Source organism: Phaethon lepturus, unplaced genomic scaffold, assembly GCF_000687285.1.
Source record: "Phaethon lepturus isolate BGI_N335 unplaced genomic scaffold, ASM68728v1 scaffold52449, whole genome shotgun sequence".
In the NCBI taxonomy this organism is placed as follows: domain Eukaryota; kingdom Metazoa; phylum Chordata; class Aves; order Phaethontiformes; family Phaethontidae; genus Phaethon; species Phaethon lepturus.
This window is the reverse complement of record NW_010566555.1, coordinates 1-20,861: the sequence shown is the minus strand read 5'-3', so window position 1 is coordinate 20,861 and position 20,861 is coordinate 1. Positions and strand designations below refer to the sequence as shown.

Below are 20,861 nucleotides of genomic sequence, written 5' to 3'. Positions count from 1 at the left end.
TCAAGGAGTCCTAGCTAGCTCTCCCAATATAGTGTCAATCCGCTGATATCTTTTACCAGCCACCACCACCAAGGGGTAGGTGGAAAGTGAGACTGATGTACAGTTGCTGTGTTTCTGACTTTGCTTACCAAGAGCCTAACTCCAAATATGCCATTTGTTTGTTTTTGTTTCTAAATGTTTTCCTGAAACCCATTCTTTTAAGCTGACATCTGTTCCTTCACTGGATTGCACTGCATGAAATGCCTGTGTATTTACCAATTACTCACACAATGTACAGCTCATGAAGTTTTCCACATAGAAGACAGAGGCTTTGGAAAAAAAAAACAAAAAACCAAAACACAAATGGGAAGTAGTATAGTGATATTTCCAACACAGATTACTTTTCTCTCTTTCTTTGTTTGGTTGGGGTATTTTTTGTTTGTTTAGTTTTTTTAAATAAAATTTCACCTGCAATATGTTCAGATCATAATTGTGATAGAAGTTTCTTATTGCTCTTTGGTTTGGCCTCTGAACAACTGTATTTCCTGTTAGAGTATGTCTCAATACAAGAAATCAGCTGTTCTACTTTTTTTCCTTTTTAATATTATTGGTCACGAAAAGATTCCTTTTATTCTAGTGATAACTAGTCAAGTAAGTTTACTCTATTAAAAACAAAACCAAACCATTTTGGCCATAATTTCCCCTTCAAAATAATTTATGAAGCAGTACCTCTTAGCCTTTTATTTGTATAAATTATACAACAACTATAGTTTTTTTTAGACAATGAGATGAATCTGTATTTAGTACTTCAATCATCGTTCTCAGGGTTGGAAAAGTCTCTGATACTGATGGTAGGCTCTTGTAAGAAGGTGAAATACTGAAAAAGGAGAAAAAAAGAAAATTATTTATCTTTTGCTGAGTTTTACGATTTACCTGGAAGTTAACACATTAGCTTATACTTCTCTTCATCCTCTTCTCCAACAAATTTAGGACTTGAAGTCAAGAATCTGTTGCCCACAACCAGCTCTTGCTTCTCACGACTCCTTACTCACTCTACAGAATGAAAATAATGACTATATAAAAGAGCCTTCCCAAGTGGCAGGAGTTAAAGCAAAATTTTATTGCTTTTAGTCTTCAATCCTTACTTACCTTACCTCCTATTATTCTTCTACTACAGACAAATTAGCCACTCAGGGCAATTGCCTTCATATTACTACTTCAAGCCCTTTGGGCTGTGGTTATACAGGTATTTTTCTCAGCATCAAGGCCAACTTTATAATTTTCTGATTCTGGCTCACTTCTCACCCATTATACATCTCTCATTTGAGCCAGCAATACTATTGGTGGGACTATGCTATAAAATGATCTCAGTTAAAAAAAAAATATTGGTTTTGACAAGGTTATTTTTAACACAAATCACTTCCTGGATCTGGTTTGCTATGGATTCTCCCAAATTTCAACAGTACAACTGAGAGAGTCAGAAACACAGAGGTGGGGTTGAAGTGGCTTAAGCTGACTTCGCTCCCAAGAAAGAAGTTTCCCATTGGTAAAGATATGTCTTAAAAAAAAAAAAAAAAAGAAAAAAATAACAGATTATTAAGAAGGAAGTTGAGTATATAAATCGTGAGATTTACAGTAAAAAATGTGGGAACCATAAATATTTTACAAGACAACCAAGTCACAATATTTGTGCAGTCGACTTTTAATAAAAACTGCAGCTTGCTACACTGTAGTTTAAAAATGTCACTCACAAATGCTGAATTTGACTGCATTTACATAAAGATTTTTAGCCTGAGTCTTACAAAGATGCCCTTGAGTCGTCTTAATAGATTTTCTAGTCTAGTGAAATTCACCAGGCTTAGAACCACCAAAAATGAAGTTAAACAACACTAATCAGTATGAGATCTTTGGCACTAAAAGCAGCTGCAGAGTTCCTCAGGCACCCTGAATAACTCAGGTTGGACCAGACCTCAGCCTCCTCACTGGCAGGGCAGTATGAGAAGCCAAAAAGTCCTTGACTTAGCATAAACACCGCTTAGCAACAACTAAAACATCAGTGTGTTATCAACATTATTCTCATCCTAAACCTGAAACACAGCACTACACCAGCTAAAGAAAATTAACCCTATCCCAGTCAAAACCAGGACAGGTCTGTGATCTAACATCCTGCTTAAAGCAAGGTGAACTGTAAAGTCAGACCCAGGTGTCAGGGCTTTATCCTGTCAGGTCTTGAAAATCTCCAGGGACAAAGACTGCACAGCCTCTCTGGGCAGCCTGGTCTGCTGCTTGACTACCCTGAAGACGACTGTGCTCAGTCTGAACCTCGTTTCAACTCATGCATGTTGCCTTTTGTCCTCCCACCAGGCACTGCCTAGCTCCATTTTCTCAATACAGGTATGCTGTTGGGTCACAGCTGCCTCCTTTCCAGGCTGAACAAGCCGAGTTCACTCCTGTTAAGGTATATGCTCCAGCCCCCTGACCATCTTGGTGGCTCTCTACTAAATTTGCTCCAGTTTATCATAGTCTTTACTGCAGCTGCCCCCAAACTGGATGCCGTATTCTACGTGTGGTCTAAAGTGCCGAGTACCCCCTAAACCAACTATCGAAACAGTTTTTTAACCATCTAGCTGTCCATTCGTCCAGACAAGAATGTGCTATCATGGTATGACAGTATTGTGGGAGTCCTTGCTGAAGTAAAAATAAACATCAGTTGCTCTCTTCTGATCCCCAAATCTAGTCGCTTTTATCACAGAAAGCTATCACATAGGGTCACACAACGTTTGGGAAACCCATGTTGACTGTCCGCAGTCACCTTCTCCTTCATATACTCTGAAATGCTTTCCTAGACAACCCACTTCATGACTTTCCCAGAGACCAAAGTGAGGCTGACCAGCCAATAGTTTCCCCTGGGTCATCCTTCTGGCCTTCTTGAAGATGGATGCAAGAATTCCTTTCCTGCAGTCACCAAGAATGTCCTCTGATGTGCACAACTTCTCAGAGATTATAGATGGCCTTGTAAGGACATCTACCAGTTCTCTCAGCACCCTTTAAGTGTCTTGACCCTGACTTGAAGGATCCTAAAACTGGTTTTGTCTCTGGCCCAATTTTTAGATTTTGTATGGGGAATAACCACTAGGGGACAAATAAAATGAACCAGATTCATAATATTGACAAGGAATTATTGTGTTGAGTATTCAAAAAAATCAATTCATGTGAAAAATCAAAATTTTAAAGCACTATACAAAAGTCATGCAGTTATACTAAGTAACATAATTCTGTGTATTCAAAACTTCCATGTACTTTGAAAATACTTAATTCTCTAAATTAAAATAGCACTAAAGAATAAGGAACTTACTTTTGATATATAGTCTGAAGAGATCCTTAAAAATGAAAAAAGTTAAAATTTTCCCCTGCTTTGTTCATTCAATCACCAGATTTACTAATGATAAAAAATTAATAATAAAAAGGCAAATTTGACCACTGGACAAAATGAAGAAAATATTAACCCAAATAATTTTCTCAGAGAATAACACTCACATAACTGAATGTCTAGACTAACTACTCTTTTAGACTAGAAATAAACTACTGTGTGTGTAAATTCAAATCTTGTCTTATCAATTCCTAAATGGTGTTAAAAAATACACTGAATCATTTACTAAACTCATAATTTCGAAGTAACATGTTTTTAGTATAGGTTTAGATTTTACATACAAAGTTTTCCATATTTTATTTCCCCACCCCCCACCTAAACAAAAAGATTTACCTTTTTAGATTCATCCAACTTCTTGCTATTTTGCTAAAAGCTTCAGACCCTGGTGCTGTCATTGCTTCAAAATCAACCAGCTGAAAACGCAACAAGGTAAGATCTTAAGAAATTAGAGAAGTTTTATGTTCTCTAATTTCAGGAAGTTAATTCACAAATATGCTTAACATATAAATTCAACTTCAAAAAAATACCCTTCCTTTTGTGACAAAATCCAGTTATTTTGGTTTTTTGTCTCTTAAGATGTTTATACTAATGAGTCAGTGCCAGAAAATACTGATTGTCTTCAGCCCTTTATTACAATGTCCAAATAAAATGTGGATATTTCTCATTTCAACATACCGCATTCTGCAAAATATTGTATCACATGATTGGTAGATTTATATTGGACTTCCCAGGCATTCTGTATTATTTCTTTCCACAGTGGGTTTTCAGACAAGTTTGACTACATATAGCAAAGAACTCTGTGCAACTTCATACCTACAGCTGAAAGCAAGTTTTCAGCAAAACAATGTTCAGTCAAAAACATTGGTTCACTAGTACTGAAACATTTAAGCTGACATGTTTGTGGTTCAGTGAACTTTGGCTGAATTCAAGGAAAGGTTCTGAAAGCATGCTACTACATTCCTGGTAAGACAAGAGTAAACTTACTAACTAGTCTGTCCCCAGACTACTTTGTCCCTCATCACCTCTTTGGAAGTCAGCATGCATGCCAGGCAGTGAAGCTCTCTGTGGGTTTACACACCCCATCACAACCAATACTAGAAGCTACACTGCTTGTGGCTACTGACTGACCTACCAGGCAATAACAGGACTTTTGACTACTGGGCATCTTTGTCTTCCCAGCAGTCTGATAATGCATGCTGTCATAAACTTGGGACCAGATATACCCTTTTAAGGAATCTGGAGGAAAAAAAAAAAAAAAGTTATAAAAATCCCTGTTTCATTCAACTGGGAAAAACAATTTCTTCCAGCTGGTGAAAATTTTTCTAAAAAATGGGTTTGTTCCAGTTCAGGCCCTCTGTTTCAGGAAGAGCCCTCAAATATAAAAATGTCCCGAAATCTTCCCATAAGTCAGAAATCCTGCTTTTTAGAAATCCTGAAACTCTGCTTGCCTGCATAAAAATCAGTCAGCAAAATGAACTACCCTATTAAGTCCCAAGAAGATGCATAAGAAAACCCACATAAGTCTTTTACCTTAGCTTGAAATCCCACAGAACCATGAAGATACCAGCTTAATGCTGTACCGAAAAGGAAGCTTTCTTGCTATTAAGCAAGTGCAATTTGCTCTTAAAAGCTATTAGGAGTTCATTGTACTGAAAGGACAAACTTAATTGTTTTCAGGGCTTTCTAGAACAACAGGGAAAGTTGCTCTTTCTTCAGTTACCCATGCAGGATATTTTCTTCAGCAACTTTGATTCTCACTGGAATTTCACTGATTCTTTTGACAATACACCAAAGAGACAGAGGAGCTCTCACTCCTTTCATGCTGAAAAGGTAACACAGCTAACAGACCGATAGTTGAATAAAGAAAGGGAAACCCTTTATTGAGCAAGGTGGTATAATATTCAAATGTAGTCACTTAAAACTAGGACTTATTTTAAATTAAGCAGAATACAGAAGGGAAGGCAAGAGAAGTTGCAAATACATTTCTACTTACCAAGCTCTAAATGCTCTGGAATACATTGAGAGCAAAGAGAAAGTTTCTGCTGTGTGTTAGAAGAACCACTAAATCTGCCCAAGTTTGCTCAGAACCCTTCTCAAAGAAAGCTGTGAAGAGCAGCTCAGCACACTAGAAATGCTTCAGCTACAAATATGTAATTACTGTGGGACACAAACTGCTACATTTGACTAACCAGAATTATTGCACATTCTATCTCTAAATCTCTCCTGCTGTCAGAACAGCAATGAACGTTTCAAAACTCTCTCAGGCTGCAAGACACCATAATATGCAGTTAACCCATCTCCAGTAAACAAGTGTGCAACTCCTGTTCATTCTTCGAGCTCCTCCCTCACATGTACAAGTATTACTTACTCCATGAAGGATGAGTCAGTGTATTTTGATACTTGCCTTTCCTTTAGGGATTTTTCCTGATACTTCTTTTCCACTTGCCATTAGTGCTCCCATGATCACGGAATAAGCTATCACACTAAAAGAAAAAAAAAAAAATCAAAACCAACAAACGAAATACAGTAAAAGTCTTTCCATAATGCTATTTTAGACTACAAAACAAATAGAATATAGTACTGTTTCACAGAAGACTAGTAAAAATTACTGTGCTAGTTACTTTATTTTAGAAGCAAAACCAAGCATGAAACACTTAAAAAGTGAAAGCACTGCTACTTTCCAACACCACTGGAATGAAGTTATGATCCTATGGAATTTAACTACTGAACAGCACTGTTTCTACAGTAGTCAGAATCATCATTTCAGACTCAGGAGTTCTTAAGACTCCACAGAGCTGAAGACAAAGCAAACTACTGTCCCCAAGAAGCTTAGCTGTAGCCCAGAAGAGTTTATGAACTCTACTGCAACAGAGCTAGAGGCACTGTAATGCTGTTCAGCTACTTAACTTTTTTTTTTTTTAATTTAATTGTATGTTTTTTTAATTGTGAAACTCAGAGTTTCTGTTAATTTTTACATTTGGTAAAATAAAGGTAATGTCTGATTATAAAACGAAATTCTCAGGATATTTTTAAATTTTCTACTGAACTGTGCTTAATAATAAGCTTAAAGATCTTAAGTGCTTTGTGGAACCAAGATTCATAATAGTTTTAGATGTAGCCAGGTTTGTATTAAACTAGAGTTTCAGCTGAAGAGACCTGGGACTTTATTCTAGGGTTTCATTTGGTGGCCCTAACAGTCGCAATAAATTACTAAAATAATATCTTAGTGTATTTTATTAAAATAAGTTATCTCAAAGTATATTTCATCTTAAATACATGTTTTGGTAAAGTTTCTTGAGTGAAATTACAGTGGTGTAACTTAATATGAATTAGGAACCCAAAGATTACAATTTAAAAATGACACTTTTCAATCTGTGAGCTGAAGTCTATAAATACAGATCACTCATAATTTTAAATATACAAGCAGCTATGAATAGTTACCATCAACAATTACAAACTAGGTTTTAAAACAGTACTAAGTTGGTACCCATCGTCATGGCAGCACAAAATGAGACACTGCAGGACACACAGCTCAACCCAGAGCTTTTTTAGCTTTTTTAATATTAAAAAAATATATTAAGATACAGCAACACATGGACACTTTACAGTGTGTATCCAAGATAACAGACACAGTAAACACAATCACTAACCTAGATCCTCTTGAAAGTGGCATTAAATTATAGAAGTAATAAACTAATGACAGGATCAAGTTGCAAACAGCATCTACTTCCTAGGCAAGAGGAAAATAAAAAGTGAATTAAAGATAATTTAATAGCCAGGTAATACCATTATAAAGGAACACATATTGGAAAGCCTTACAGTACTGTGATTTTTTTTTTTTTTTTTAAAGAACCATTTCAAATGTTAAAAATGTCAAGCTGAGAAGTTGAAGTCTGATTAACAGATGTTTAAGCAAATTATTTTGTTATATCTTTAAAATTTGGGTGAGACAGTTCATCTACACTGTGTTAAAGGATGAAAAATGGAAAGCAGAAGCTCAAATGTAGTCAGATTCTCATTGCAACAGAAATCAACACAAACACAATTCTAGTGCTTCTCATGAATTCATGTTACTTGTCATCTTATAGGTAGCCACCATGAGCCAAATCCTAAGCAATGCTTATAAAGATGATGAAACAGTGAATGCAAACCCATGTGGAAAACAAACAAACAAAAAAGGAACAAACTGTGATATTGAGGCCTTGTCTGGACTCTATTACTGCAGCAGAACATAGCAAACTTTAAAGTAACAAATAGAATTATGGCAACTTCTTGTGGTATTAGTCACAACTGAGCTTAAGTAATACAATTGACTGCTTGCTTAAAATCTCTGTCAAAAATTATTAGAAAAGTAACTGTTAAACTGAAGGTATAAAAACACAGTACAATTTTATCAAGGAATTCATCATTTCCATTAAAACAGCCTTACCCCTAGCTCTGCAGACAGAATTAGAATTTTTCCTTTAGCTGTTAGATCCTTATATAGCGCATCTATTTCTGCATGATACAGCTGTGTTCTCTCTTCTGTTGTCTGAGTTTCTACTGAAAATAATATATTCCCCACTCTATCAAGTGGATCAAACAGAAAAGGAGGTAAGAAATTTTTTAATAGAACTTGATGCATAATCTAATATCCAAGATAAGTTACAAATGTATTACAGTTAAATACCACATCACAACTTTTTTTTCTATCATTTTTCCTCAATCAGGAGATTATGTGCATTGCTCCCTTTTCAGTTAAAAAAAAAATACATCACTGAATTAAAAATGTTTTGTCACATTCTAAGTTTGAAAGAATGCATAAAGATTGCTGTCTAATCACAGATGAAGTATTTCCATTGAAGAATACCTGACAAGCATTAGTGTTTCACTTAAAGTATAGGTAAGAAAAATAAGAAATATGAAATTTTAATATATTGTCATGGGCTTGAGATTTTTGTATAGAATGTAAAGTCTAGTTTTGTTAACTTTTAGACTACCGAAATGGAATTGGTTTGGTGTGAAAGCATAGTTACAAACTATGGATCAAAACAGACTGACTGGTACAGAACAAAAGTTAGACCGTTTTACTGACACCAAAATATTTTCCCCAAAACAGTGAGGCCATATATTTAATGCTCTGTCACTGTACATAGGCATATGATTTAGATTGTGAAATTAAAAACCAAGACATATGTTAACATTTTAGAAAAAAAGTTTGGTTTCCATGCCACTCATTGGAAGCAAACAAGTTTTGGGAAAATTTCCAATGCATAGAATTTTAAATCCCATAAGGCAAACTTTTTGGTTAGTAGTAGGACAAAGCTTCCGATTAACGATCATTCTTCAGAGAGACAAGGAGCCAGTATCCATAAAGTAAGAAATTTACCATCTCACCCAAGGAGTGACCCGAAGCTTCCTGATTGTATCCTCACACATTCAGGTGCTATCTAAATTGGCATTTGCAGATAGGTGGTCTGCAAACATCTCAAAAATAAACATTAAAAAAAGGCCAAAAATTCAAATAGAATAGAACCTCTTCCATTCTTAGATCATAGAAATCTCCCTTCCATTCAGGACTTTTCAGTCACCATAACAGACAAGGTCCCACAACAAGAAATGTATTTTGGTATGGATAAAGACTGAGATTTTTGAGATTTTTTTCCCCTTTAGGCATTTTAAAGTCTCAGATGAACAACAAGGTCTCTCTTCACTTTTGTGCTATATTTTAGAGAATCATCTCAACTGGGCCTACCCCATCAATGTTATCCATATTCCCTCTTTGTTAGGGAACACAACAAGAATCAGAAGTCCTCAAATGAACAAATCTTTTAGCTATTTACAAAAATGCCGCTAGTGAAAAACAAACCTCACTTTATGCAAGTAGAAATGGCATTTGAGAAGATTAATTGCTAACACTTCATCATTACTTAATGTACCAGAAACCCTGAAAATAGCAAACATACTTATCTCCTGTTATTGTAATTGTGAATCCATCATATTCTTTCCCTTGATCTTTGAGGCTGGGGACTTTTGTGTTCACAGTAAATCCATCTCTTGTTTTACTGTTAAACTGCTTTCAAAAGAAAAAAATGTAATATTAGATTGAACAGAGACAGACTGCCTAGCTGTCATTTTGAAACACTCAAAATACATGGCGCAGAAGTGAAAATGGACAAAGTGAGGGAACAGGACAAAGAATTCCTGTCAACTACATTTCATTTATCCTTTATTTCCCACTGAATGGAAATCATAAATATTGAATGAGGCATATTGACATTCAACTTTATAACTATATAGCGAATATAAAGTGTCACTGTTTATGAAAAGCAACTGTACAAAGCAGTTTGGGTTGTACAGTTTTCTCCCCAAGTTGCATGTTGACAGTAACCTTTTTGGTGTAACAAGGTAAATGCAAATATGTATTCCTACATATGCAGGAATTTGAAAGCCTGTTTTATGTTTACCCTACGAAGTAGCTGTATTAATCTGAGTGTGGATTCCAGAATACAGTTCACAGCAACAATTTCTTAACTGTTAATATTTATCCTCATTAGAAGGAAAAATACCACAAAGTTTAAGAATTTTACAAAGCTACGTTAAAGTAAATGTAATACTGTAGCTAAAGAGTTATATAAACCAGGCAAAACTGTATTTAAGTAAAGCCAACAGCCCAGCTTTTGACATACAACATTCCTCAGCTACCCAAATAACCGAACTACATCGATATTAGCAGACATTCATTTTATACAGGCACTATTAATGACTATTATGCAATAGTGTTGAATTAATTACTTGGGAAATTATTTATTTTAAGATAGAACTTGTGATCCAGCATGTTTTGTTTAAAGATAATCTGCATTTATTTTAAAGAAACAAATCTAAAAGCCTCTAATGAGAAACAGCATTCCACTTAGATACAATTGGGAATGGGATACAGCAGATTCAAACCAGAGCAAAATGTACAGGTTATGCAAACCAGGAAGCATATTTGCTGCCAGTTGAGACATTTATTTTGAGATAAGTCATGTATGGTCCACTACATTTATATATTTTCATCATCTTGGAGTAACCTGTATTTTTAACTCCACTAATAGCATTTTTTCTGGCCTACAATTCAACAGTAGCCATATTATGTGCTCTGCAGAGCCCTGTTTTTACATTTGTGAGTCACTAGGGAACACCTAATTGTCTGTCCACCCCAGCATCTACTATCTCTTCATCACAAGTTTTTGTCTGGCTTCTACTTGGCTTCATCTTTCAAGGCCAAGAACAATACAGTAATATAAAAAGGACCTCCAAAATTATGGTATGTTCTTTGAAGACACTTACATTAGTAATACATATTAAAAAAAAAACCTCATAGAAAAATTTAGTGCTAGAGTCATGTAGCTTCTGTAAAGATATCTGCAGTGCACAAGGGAGTGAGCAATATTACCGTGAACAAATCCAAACCCAGACAGTCTATCAGTAGTAGCAGCAGTAAGTCTTCAGAGCGCTCTGTTCTATGGCAATGTCAGCTTTGCTTAGATATGAAATTGTAATGTGGACACACCCGACTAGGAAGCAGTGAGTTTGTCTCTATTTAGAATGAGTGTTTTTTCCCCAAATTTTATTCTATTTTAAATAAAATCCTGTCCAATCATTTAAAAATAAATACTTTGTAACAGTGTTTCCCCAAACCCAAATACTTACACACTGCTCTTCCTAGATTAATTTGGGGAAGTAAGGGGAGAGGGGGAAGACCTTTTACTTAAACACAGCTCAAGCCTTATTATTTGAGCTGAGGTCAGAGTATAAATCATTTTGCATGCCATACATCCAGTACCTTTCTATGAAGACTACTACCAGCAAGAAGAAAACCTGCAGGTTTCCCCACTCTTTTTCTGACAGTCTTCCAAAGCACAAGAACATAAATCAAAATTTCATTTCAAATTAGCTATCAGTCACTATGGGCAACCATTCCCCCATTTCCCCCTGCCAGCCCCACCACATACTGACCTGTACCAATGAACCTAAGGTAAAAAGAGCTTCCATATTCCTAATCTTTCAGACGCACAAATTTTTTCCTTCATACTGTACAGGCATACCATGAGCCCATTATGGCAGATCTGACCCATAAACCCTCCAGCTTGATAAGGCTGGCTTCAAAGAATTTTGTTTTCCCATCATTTCTTCACCAATTCAGGTAGGCCAAGCCTTTCAAATACACATCACATGTCTGCATATATGAAAGGGAAGGTGATACCCTACGTATGCAGATTTGAAATAACCTGAGTTAGTGTTTCCAGTTATTAATTTTAAGCTTACACACAATGGTTATATTCTAGGAGTTATCCAGTTCCTCAGAATATATTTTATTATCATATTTTCAAGTTTTTCTTTAATTTACCTTCATTATGGGAAGAAGATCTTCTACTTTATGTACCTTTTCCAAAGCTTCTCGAACCTCTAGTAGTCCTTTTGGATTATTAGCACTGGAAAAAAAATTAAATATGGAATCACAATGCTTGAACACATGTAGCATTACTGGTAATCCACCTAGCTTTAACCTATTTAGCCATAGTGGAATAAGTTATTCAAAGTTATTTAATTATTTCTTTTCTGAAAATTAGTTCCTTCATACTTGGCCCCATGCTCTCCTATTCTTCAAAAAATAATTTCCTCCTATATCAGCTCAGCTTATCCTTTTCAGCTTCAAACTTCAAATTTCAAACTTCAGGTTTATCTTATTCATTTGTTGTTGGCCACTCTAAAGCATTAAACAGTGTTTGCACGAGTGTGTGTGGGCAGGGGGTTGTTGATGAGGAAAGATGGAAGAATAACAGAGTTAATGTTAGAAGTATTCTCAGAATACATGCATCTGTGTAGCCTCAAAGGTATGTAAATACTTCAAATGCAGACACAGATGGACTGTGAAGAAACCTATTGAACTAGTGCTCTAATATTTACAAATTACTGTACACCCAAGATTTTAAGAACAGAATTATATTTAAAATCACAGCACAAATTGCTCTTGTTTAAGGTCACATGCTGTTGGCTCACTCTGAATGAACTTTCTCCCTATAGAGGATAGACTTCCCAGTTACTACAGAGTTTACGTATCTTCATCAACTACCACAAATTTTCTAAAACTTAAAATTTTTTTTTGAACTGTTATAAGCATTTTCTGTACTTTAATTTTTTTATATTTAAGTAGCATAATAAGATTGAAAAAGAGAACTCAAATATTTAATAGAAGTTACCAGGCCAAAGAAAAATTAGAGAGTTTAAAGCTAGAAGAGTTTCTTAATTTCTGACATTATCAGAACACTACTGCCACAAATGAGCCACAGGTGGGGAAGACATTTTACTCAAAAAACTGATCAAAGTTTGAAATGGATGCCAACATCAATTTTCAGATTACCTTTAGTCACATTCTTTCGTTCAAGATTCTACAACTGTCTTCTGTTCCAGGACAAAGTCTACCAACCCGTCTACGTAACAGGTAGTAAAGATTCTCCGCTCCTTTAAAAATACTTGTCAAACACCAGTTTCAACTAAAAATACCTTCCACATCATCTTTTCTTTTTTTTTTTTTTTCCTCACTTCTACCACTATTCAGAGAAACTGTACTCTATTCTACCAGGAAGAAACCAAATATCTTTAATAAATCATATTTTTAGGAAGAATTGATACTCACTCATGCCAAAACTTGGATATAAATTCAACACCGTTATTAGTTTCTAGGTATACTGTAATTCACAATGTTTTTTCCTATTAGTTTAAGTTTCTTTACATGGCAATGAATAGGATAAATAGGACACAGTTATAGATACTAATAAAACTAGAACTTACTACAATTAAGAAAATACCCCTTAGACTTTCTGAAATATTATGTAAATTTCAAATCAGTATTACCAGGAGAGCGAAGCAGAGAAAAAAAAAAAAATCACTAATTTACCCATGATAAACAAGGATCCTGTCTTTGATAAAATGAAGAATTTTCTCAAAATATTCCAGGTACCGCATATTAATGACCTGTCCCCTACAAAGAAAAGAAAAGTCTTTTCAAAGTTTTGGTTTTTCAACCCAACATTCCTGGGCTAAGACACAAATATTACTCATTAACATTTGACAGATTTTTATCCACAGATGCTTTGTAAATTGAAGGAAAGAACTAGAGGTTTGTCTGAAGTGGTGAATTGCCATCCGCCATTTGAATATAGATTCCATATTGAACTTGCAAAAGCTCATGTATCATTAGTGCTGTTCTCCGATAAACTACATTTCAGGCATAATTCCCCATTTTCAGTGTGCCCATGTCCAGTATATCTTATTTATATGGTAATTATCAATTTGTACACAGATATAATCTTTCTTAGACAGTTATTTACACTTGTAGATATTGCAGAACTAGGAGAGAATTCTCAATCTGCACATTCACTTACTTTGAGAACCAACACTCCCCAGTTTGCATAGTTGACAATATATGTGCTGATCTGCTCTGACAGTCCACATATATTTCCCCTTATTCACCTACGTCTCTCTTTATTGAAGTAATTTTTCTTCAACTCCTAACAGTTACAAGTAGTAACTGTTAAACAAAAACATCAAAAAGGTGTTGTTTTTTCCCTTGGATACTAAGGAAAAAATACACATTAAAAATGTGGTAGAAACCTGCTAGGATTGTAACCACTCTGAGGAAAAATTACATACCATTATTGCATTTGTAGGAGTCCTTCCTCTTCTCCCAGTCTACAAAACAAGATTTTATAAAGCAAATGTTATTGCTCTCCGCGGAAGCAAAACCACTGTCAATCACAGGAAGGTGTGTACACCTATCTTTTTTTCCCCACTCTAAGCGATTTCTGGCAGCTTAAGTCCCTGTCTAATCTCTCACTCTACAGTCTCATGCTTTAGTAGGCCTAGTCTGAGAATAATGACAGAATCAGTCTTTAAAAACTGAACAGAATTAGAACACGTATACATATCTGCACATAGGAAAGGGAGGGAGGGAAAGCAGAAGGATGAAGACAAATCTATATACATAATTTGCCCTTGTTGTACGTCCCATCATTTTCCATCTGTACTAAAAAAATATCTGTACAACAGGCAGAAGTGTGTCAGTATAAGGAACTGGATTTTCCTTTAGTGGTATCTTGGAAAATACATCCAAACCAGACCTATCAACCTGTAAGGCCATCTAGAAGCAGTAGTACCAAGAAAACACTTTTGGTGGGTGGTCAGAAATGATTTGTGTTTATTCCCACTCCTCCTCCTTGTTTGATAAACACTACCACCAAGAATTCAAAAGTAGCAGCATTCCAGAGAGCATCTTCATTTTTTTGGTAAGAATATTGGGTATATCATTAATGTTTAGCTGATCCCAAATACTTGTTTTGCCTATGAAAATAACTTAAGCTTTCAAAAACATTTTCTCTACCTCAAATTAAACTTGGTAGCTTTGATCATTTAAGCCAGAAAGGAGATAAGCCAAAGTTGCACTTGCCTATAGACCCATGAAGAAGAAGTAGTGACAGCCAATATACTTGTATCTTGAGAATGTTAAGATCTGGAAGCCTATCAAACACTGTGAAGTGCAAGAAGTTTCTTATACACCTTTAACAAAAGGTCCCCAAATTGTCTCAAAAACAAACAAAAAAAGGTTTTGTTTTCTGACAGTCTCCAAATATTTTGCACCTCTGGAAAAGAATCTTTAATTCAGCAGTCACTGAATGCTAGTGTCTCCATGCCAAGACCCATTTGATAGGAATCACTGAACAATAATGGCCTTTAAATGCAAAGAATCCTGAGTAAAGAAGAAGGTTATGTTAACAGATATCTAAACCAAATATTTTTGCACACAGAAATTACTGGTGTACATTTTAGACCAAACAAAACCTAGACACAGCTTGAACTCAGCATGACTAGATCTGTTACAAAGATAAATGTGGGTCTAAGAACACCCAACTGCTACTGTTCCACTTCTTATTTGACTGAACAGCTTATATCTTTGTATATTTAATAACCATGAAAGGCTGCCATTTGTCAGCCTAAATAATTTACTGTTATACCTGGTTTTCAGGTACCCATGCTATAGAAAGAATTCAGCCTTAGTCATACAGTTAGGAGAATAACTTTCAAGTCATAAGCCAAATATAAAGCAATGTATGTCTCCCTGAAAAACAGTCAAAAGACCATAAAGTGGTCTCAGTTATCAACAAAAAAAGTGTTAGCTCTGTAGCCTATTACTATCTTCAATCAGCAGCCATTTTACAGTTGACTAATGCAAGAAGGAAACTATACAGATCTGTATAATCCATTAAGAGTAAACTTCCATTTAGAAATCATAACGGACTAGAACATGCTTCAAAAGTAAAATAAAATAAATTTTAAAAACCCTATTACCACTTAATAGATTAATTTTTTCCTCCCTCATCTCATGTGAAATCACTGGGAGAGAAACCAGAAGCAGAAGCAAATCACTATGGAAAGCTGACCAATGAAATCAGTTATTACTTGGGATGCAGAATGATCAAACAAGTACAGGTTTGCAGAATCAAAAAGGATGCAATCACCATCCAGTACTAAAGTCTGATAAACTCCTAAGGCAGTGGTATTTACGCTGCTTCAAATCTATTGCTCCTTCCAAAAAAAGTGTCAAATCAATAATTTTCAGAGAACCACTACCTAGCTATTGAAAAAAGCACGACCAAAATGCTGATGAGATCCCCAAAAGTCAAGGCTGAGCCAAAACCAAAAGGTTAGAATTAGATTCACTGTGGGCCTACCATTCTGAATGTTCCTGAAGCTTATTTCAGGTTTCTATGAAATCACCAAAACACCTGGAACAGTAAATCATGTGTTTTGCTAGCATTCTCTGATGAGAGGAAAACAAATACGGTACTTTGGCCAGTGAAAAACAGAGCTGCTGACAGAGATCCTGTACAGGGACCCATTTCCCCTGATTAATTGTTCAATACTATTTTCAGCATGGTAATCAAGTGTTGTTACATGAATGCCCTACTACCAACACAAATCACCTAGAAATCAAGCTTTTACTCTCCCATTTAAAAAAAAAAAAAACAGGAAGAAACAGATGAAGTATGGAATGCATCTTTGTCTCAAAGTACAGATGGTTGTGGTTTCTGCTGCATCATACATGTGAGAAGAGAGAAATGCAGCAACATTTACTGCTGTAAAGACGGTCAGAGCTTGGAGCCCAAACGTAACACTTGGCTTGTGGGAAGACAGAAGCTTGCGCCTAAGTCTATTCAAGAAGCAGCACATCCTGCAAGGCAACTAGTGATCTGCACTGCAGCTTAACGCTACAGTGTAACCACTCACTAAAGTAAAGCAGAGGCTGCTTAGGGTCCATGCCCTAGAGTGGAAGGAAGAGCATGGACAAATTCTCATTAGGGTCTGTATGTGAACATTAGAATATCACTATTTTTCTCTGCCTGAAATAATTCTTGAGGGGGCTTTGCTTCCCTTACCCTCATTTTTCCACACAGCTTTTCAAAGAAAGAAAGAAATAGATATAAAAGCAGAATGACAGATCAAAGATTCAATTCTTCCTGGAGTGGGGGGGGGGGGGGGGGGGGGGGGGGATAAGGTGAAACCTGGCTACATATTTACTTACACAAAACCACTCTGCTCCTGTGATTGACAGTGATGTTGCCACATTGAGTCTCTCACACTTCTACCACTTCATGGGAGGTAGCACTGTCATAACTACAACACTGAGTCTTGCAGCATGGGAGAAGATGGAACGTACAACAGTGGTTGAGTCTTTTAAAATGCAACTGTTACCTTTCACAGGTTACTTATTTTCTCATTTTTGCTTTACTTTGGCCTGCTTTGAAAACAGAAGAGAACTGTTTTTCCTCTTTATTGCAAATTGGTATTAAAGCAAATAGAACAGCATTGCTTCATTACTGCTGCCACTATCTTTGAGAAGCAGCATTTGCAAAAACTACAGCTGTGATGAACTTAATCTAATTTTTACATTTAAGGTAATTTGGGAATTAAAAACAGCATGTAAAAAATATGCATCTTCTGGATCCTAATTAGATCTTACTATAACTCAGTTGTACAAAGAGGAAATGTCATGAGGGAAAAATTTAAGGTGTACAAAACCCAAATGTTCCATTTGAAAATATAAAACAAATATTAAAGCAAAACAATAAGCACATATACATTCAAAACTGTAATATGCTGTTTCATGAACAGCTGGTAAGTTTTGGTACAATTCCTTAGTGTGGGGGAGAAGGCTGTTTGGTAAAACTCCCATACCTGATTAAGTTAATGTGATTATTGAAACCTCTGCTAAGGCTTCGGGCAGGCATTTGGTCCAACCAAAGCACAGGCTGGTCAGGGTCAGCTATCCTACAAAGACAAAGGACATTAATATTGGCACACATTTCATGTCATGTAATATTTTTAATTGAGCTTTGCTCACACACAGAATAATTTTAGGCAAAAGTCAGAATTCAGAGATCACAAAAAAGAACATTTTTATTGGAACACATGTACAGTTTTCATAAGAAAAAAACCCAAATCATAAGCTTTTTATTGTTGCTGGAGTTTGAAACCGTTCTTTTTCTGTTAGCCTATGCTGCAATGTATCCTATGGTCCTTCACAGCTTTGCCTCAACCAGAAAGTGCTATTCCCCACTCTCTCCCTCTTCTAAAACAGAAAAAAAATGGAGTATTTTCAGAAGTGCACTCCTCATATTTAAACCATCCTTCTCTTTTATCAGAATGCTTTCTAGTTACAGAATGGGAGCAAGTCAAGTGTTCATTTTCTCCTCTGTGACTTCAGCCTTCTGGTTAACTGAAGCATGCATCGTTATTACAACCAACATAAGGCTTGTTCTCTCTCTTGTTTTACCATTACCTTCGCCACTTCACAGCAATATCAAACATATCTCTCCACTGCATCAGTCTGGTTTTCCCATTCATCCGAACTTTTGAGTTTGCCCAAGTCCGCTGCACTGCTTGCATTACTTCTAGAGTGGCCAGTCCCATTGCTGGGAGTGTGGGAGGCGGAGAGGGGGACAAAAAACAACAGAAACAGAAAACCAATTAGAGCCAAATACTTGTTTTTGTACAGATAGGAAAACTTAAGCAGGAAAGTGTTGTATTTACAGGAAATGAATTGCCAACATCAATAACATCTGGGAGATCATAACTTCCAGTCCCCAATTAGGTCAAGAAATTGCTGACATAATGATTATTTTAATTTTGAACTTTTTATCTGATTTGAAAGAAAGAGAGCATAAAACTAAATTGCAGATAGCAAAGGTATAGCATTAAATTATCACCACACTGATTTTTTTTTTCCCCACACACTTAAATTTACAGAGCATTTTCAATATACCTCTGTGTATTCTTTTATTTGGAAGAAATCCTGGTGTCTCATACTGCATCATGGAACCCAGATGATCAGCTACACATACAAGTTCTTGCACACCAGGCTTATAGCTTTCAAAGTTTTGAAATAACACATCCCTTACAGAAGAGAAAAACATGCATCAGATACAACTTGGCAACAAAAGCCCTGAAAGTTTTAAAACACAGATTTGTTTGTCTCATAATCAATACCATTTGTGTGAGAAATACATAAAAGCAGCATAAAGAACACTCATTCCTCCTCCCACCTCACCGAACATACACAGTGCATGGCAGTTACACTCAATATCTCAAATGAAATCCTAGTTTTACTGAAAATATGTATAAAAACCGGAAGCCTTATTCCGTAACTTCTCCCTTAAATTCTATAAGAACGTCTTGTGCTAAAAAGGTGGATTCTTCATTTCATATACACAAAAGCCATAGATTTTTAACTCAGCATTTTTTTACACTGATAAAGTAAATACATGAAAATATATCTAGAAACTAGTTTACAGCAGGAGAAATTGCTATCTTTCCCTTCACTATGTATTTTTGAAGCCTACTCTAATAAACCCCCTGCTTTGTTGACTGAAATCATCCTCCTCTTGAAACACTGGTTATCTAAATTACTCTGGAGAATTTTTTTCCCATTGAAACCCAGCTTCCATTAAAAATCTATTAAGTGTCTAGGAAATTACACCTATAACAAAAGAAAAACTTAACACGCAACAAGAAACTGTAATAAGGGTGCTACATAACACTACACTGAGCATCCCAAACTTATCAACTCCTTAATTCTAACTGCAAGAAAAAAGAAATAGAATAGTTAATTAGTAAGGCCATAGGATATGAAACGGTATTATGTAAACATTATTGATTTTGTGAAGTCAGAAGTGAAGAAAAATCACTCTAAGTTTCATTCTCCCTCTTTTGAGCTAAACCAACTACAATCCCTATGATTTTGACATTTACACACCCAGTGGAATTCCACTTTCACACAGTATTAAAGTGTTACACTGTTATAATGCCTCGGAATAACATTTTAAAAAGTCAAACTTAAAAAAACATTTGGCGTAGGCTTTGAAAAATATCACTCACTTTATATGTGGCTGTAACCCTGGCTGTTCTTCATAATTTTCTATAAGAAAAGGAAGATTTTTGGCCCAGTGGTCCTTGAAATTTCCAGGAAGATCTAGATCAATATTATACTCTGTAAGAGGGATATCCAAATGCGCATGCAAGTATCTAGAATACTCTGGAGGAAAGAAATAAAATTAAATACTGTTTGCATAAATAGCCCACATAAATTACATTAATTATATAAAAACAAAAACAAGATTATATGTTTGTCAGTTATCCAACATCACTTTAATAAGTCATTACTCTTAGATAATTTAATTTTTCTATTAGCTAATTTCCAAGACAGAAATAAGTCTATTTCAACTATCTATCACAACACGTTACCATTGTACAGAAAGTATATTTCACTTATGGTCCTAGTTTTTAACTGTATAAGAATCAGTGTGCTTTTTTTAAAAACAGACATACTCACCAGTGTCCATGAGAATGTACAATGGTTCTTTAAAATGCCCATAGCTACAAGTGTGCTTGCACTTTTAGGGTTCTCAAAGGACTTAAGAAAATTAAAAAAAAACACAATTCCATCTTACCTCGGAGGTATTTCACTTTCAGATATTCTGGGCTGGCCTTCTGACCCGGTAGCGGATCATTTAACATAACTTTAGTCTGAGCTTTTATGCCTTCGTAAAACTGTCCCATTGCAACATGGCTGAGACCTTTCATGTACTGGCACACTTCATTGTATGGTTCTAGCTGTAGACACCTCTAGGAGATTAAAGGAACAAAGCACCCATAAACCAAGAGGGAGAATGAGTATCTTCAGATAAACTAACCTGTTTGGTCAGAAGACCTGCATGAAAAGATTTACTGTTTATTAAGATCCATTTCCATCACAATTTTCTTTCAAATGATGCCGAGCACTTAAACTGCTAGCAAATCGAAGAAAAAATATGCAAATATGCCTCTGATGACACTTTAATTGTTATGAAAATAGATCATGTTTGCTCTAATGACA

The 20,861-nt window shown here is 35.6% G+C and overlaps 1 protein-coding gene across 1 annotated transcript; it reads right to left on the bottom strand.

Annotated features, from left to right (window-relative positions):
• Positions 1-717: 717 nt before the first annotated feature.
• TTC13 (tetratricopeptide repeat domain 13) lies at positions 718-20,611 on the bottom strand (the record flags this gene model as incomplete). Its single annotated transcript, XM_010295535.1, has 13 exons — positions 718-856; positions 3,743-3,822; positions 5,814-5,892; positions 7,060-7,139; positions 7,839-7,974; positions 9,355-9,464; positions 11,781-11,865; positions 13,332-13,415; positions 17,666-17,758; positions 18,270-18,402; positions 18,753-18,883; positions 19,865-20,021; positions 20,437-20,611. Coding segments are annotated over 13 exons (1,467 nt in total), but the record flags the coding sequence as incomplete, so codon positions are not given.
• Positions 20,612-20,861: the final 250 nt, after the last annotated feature.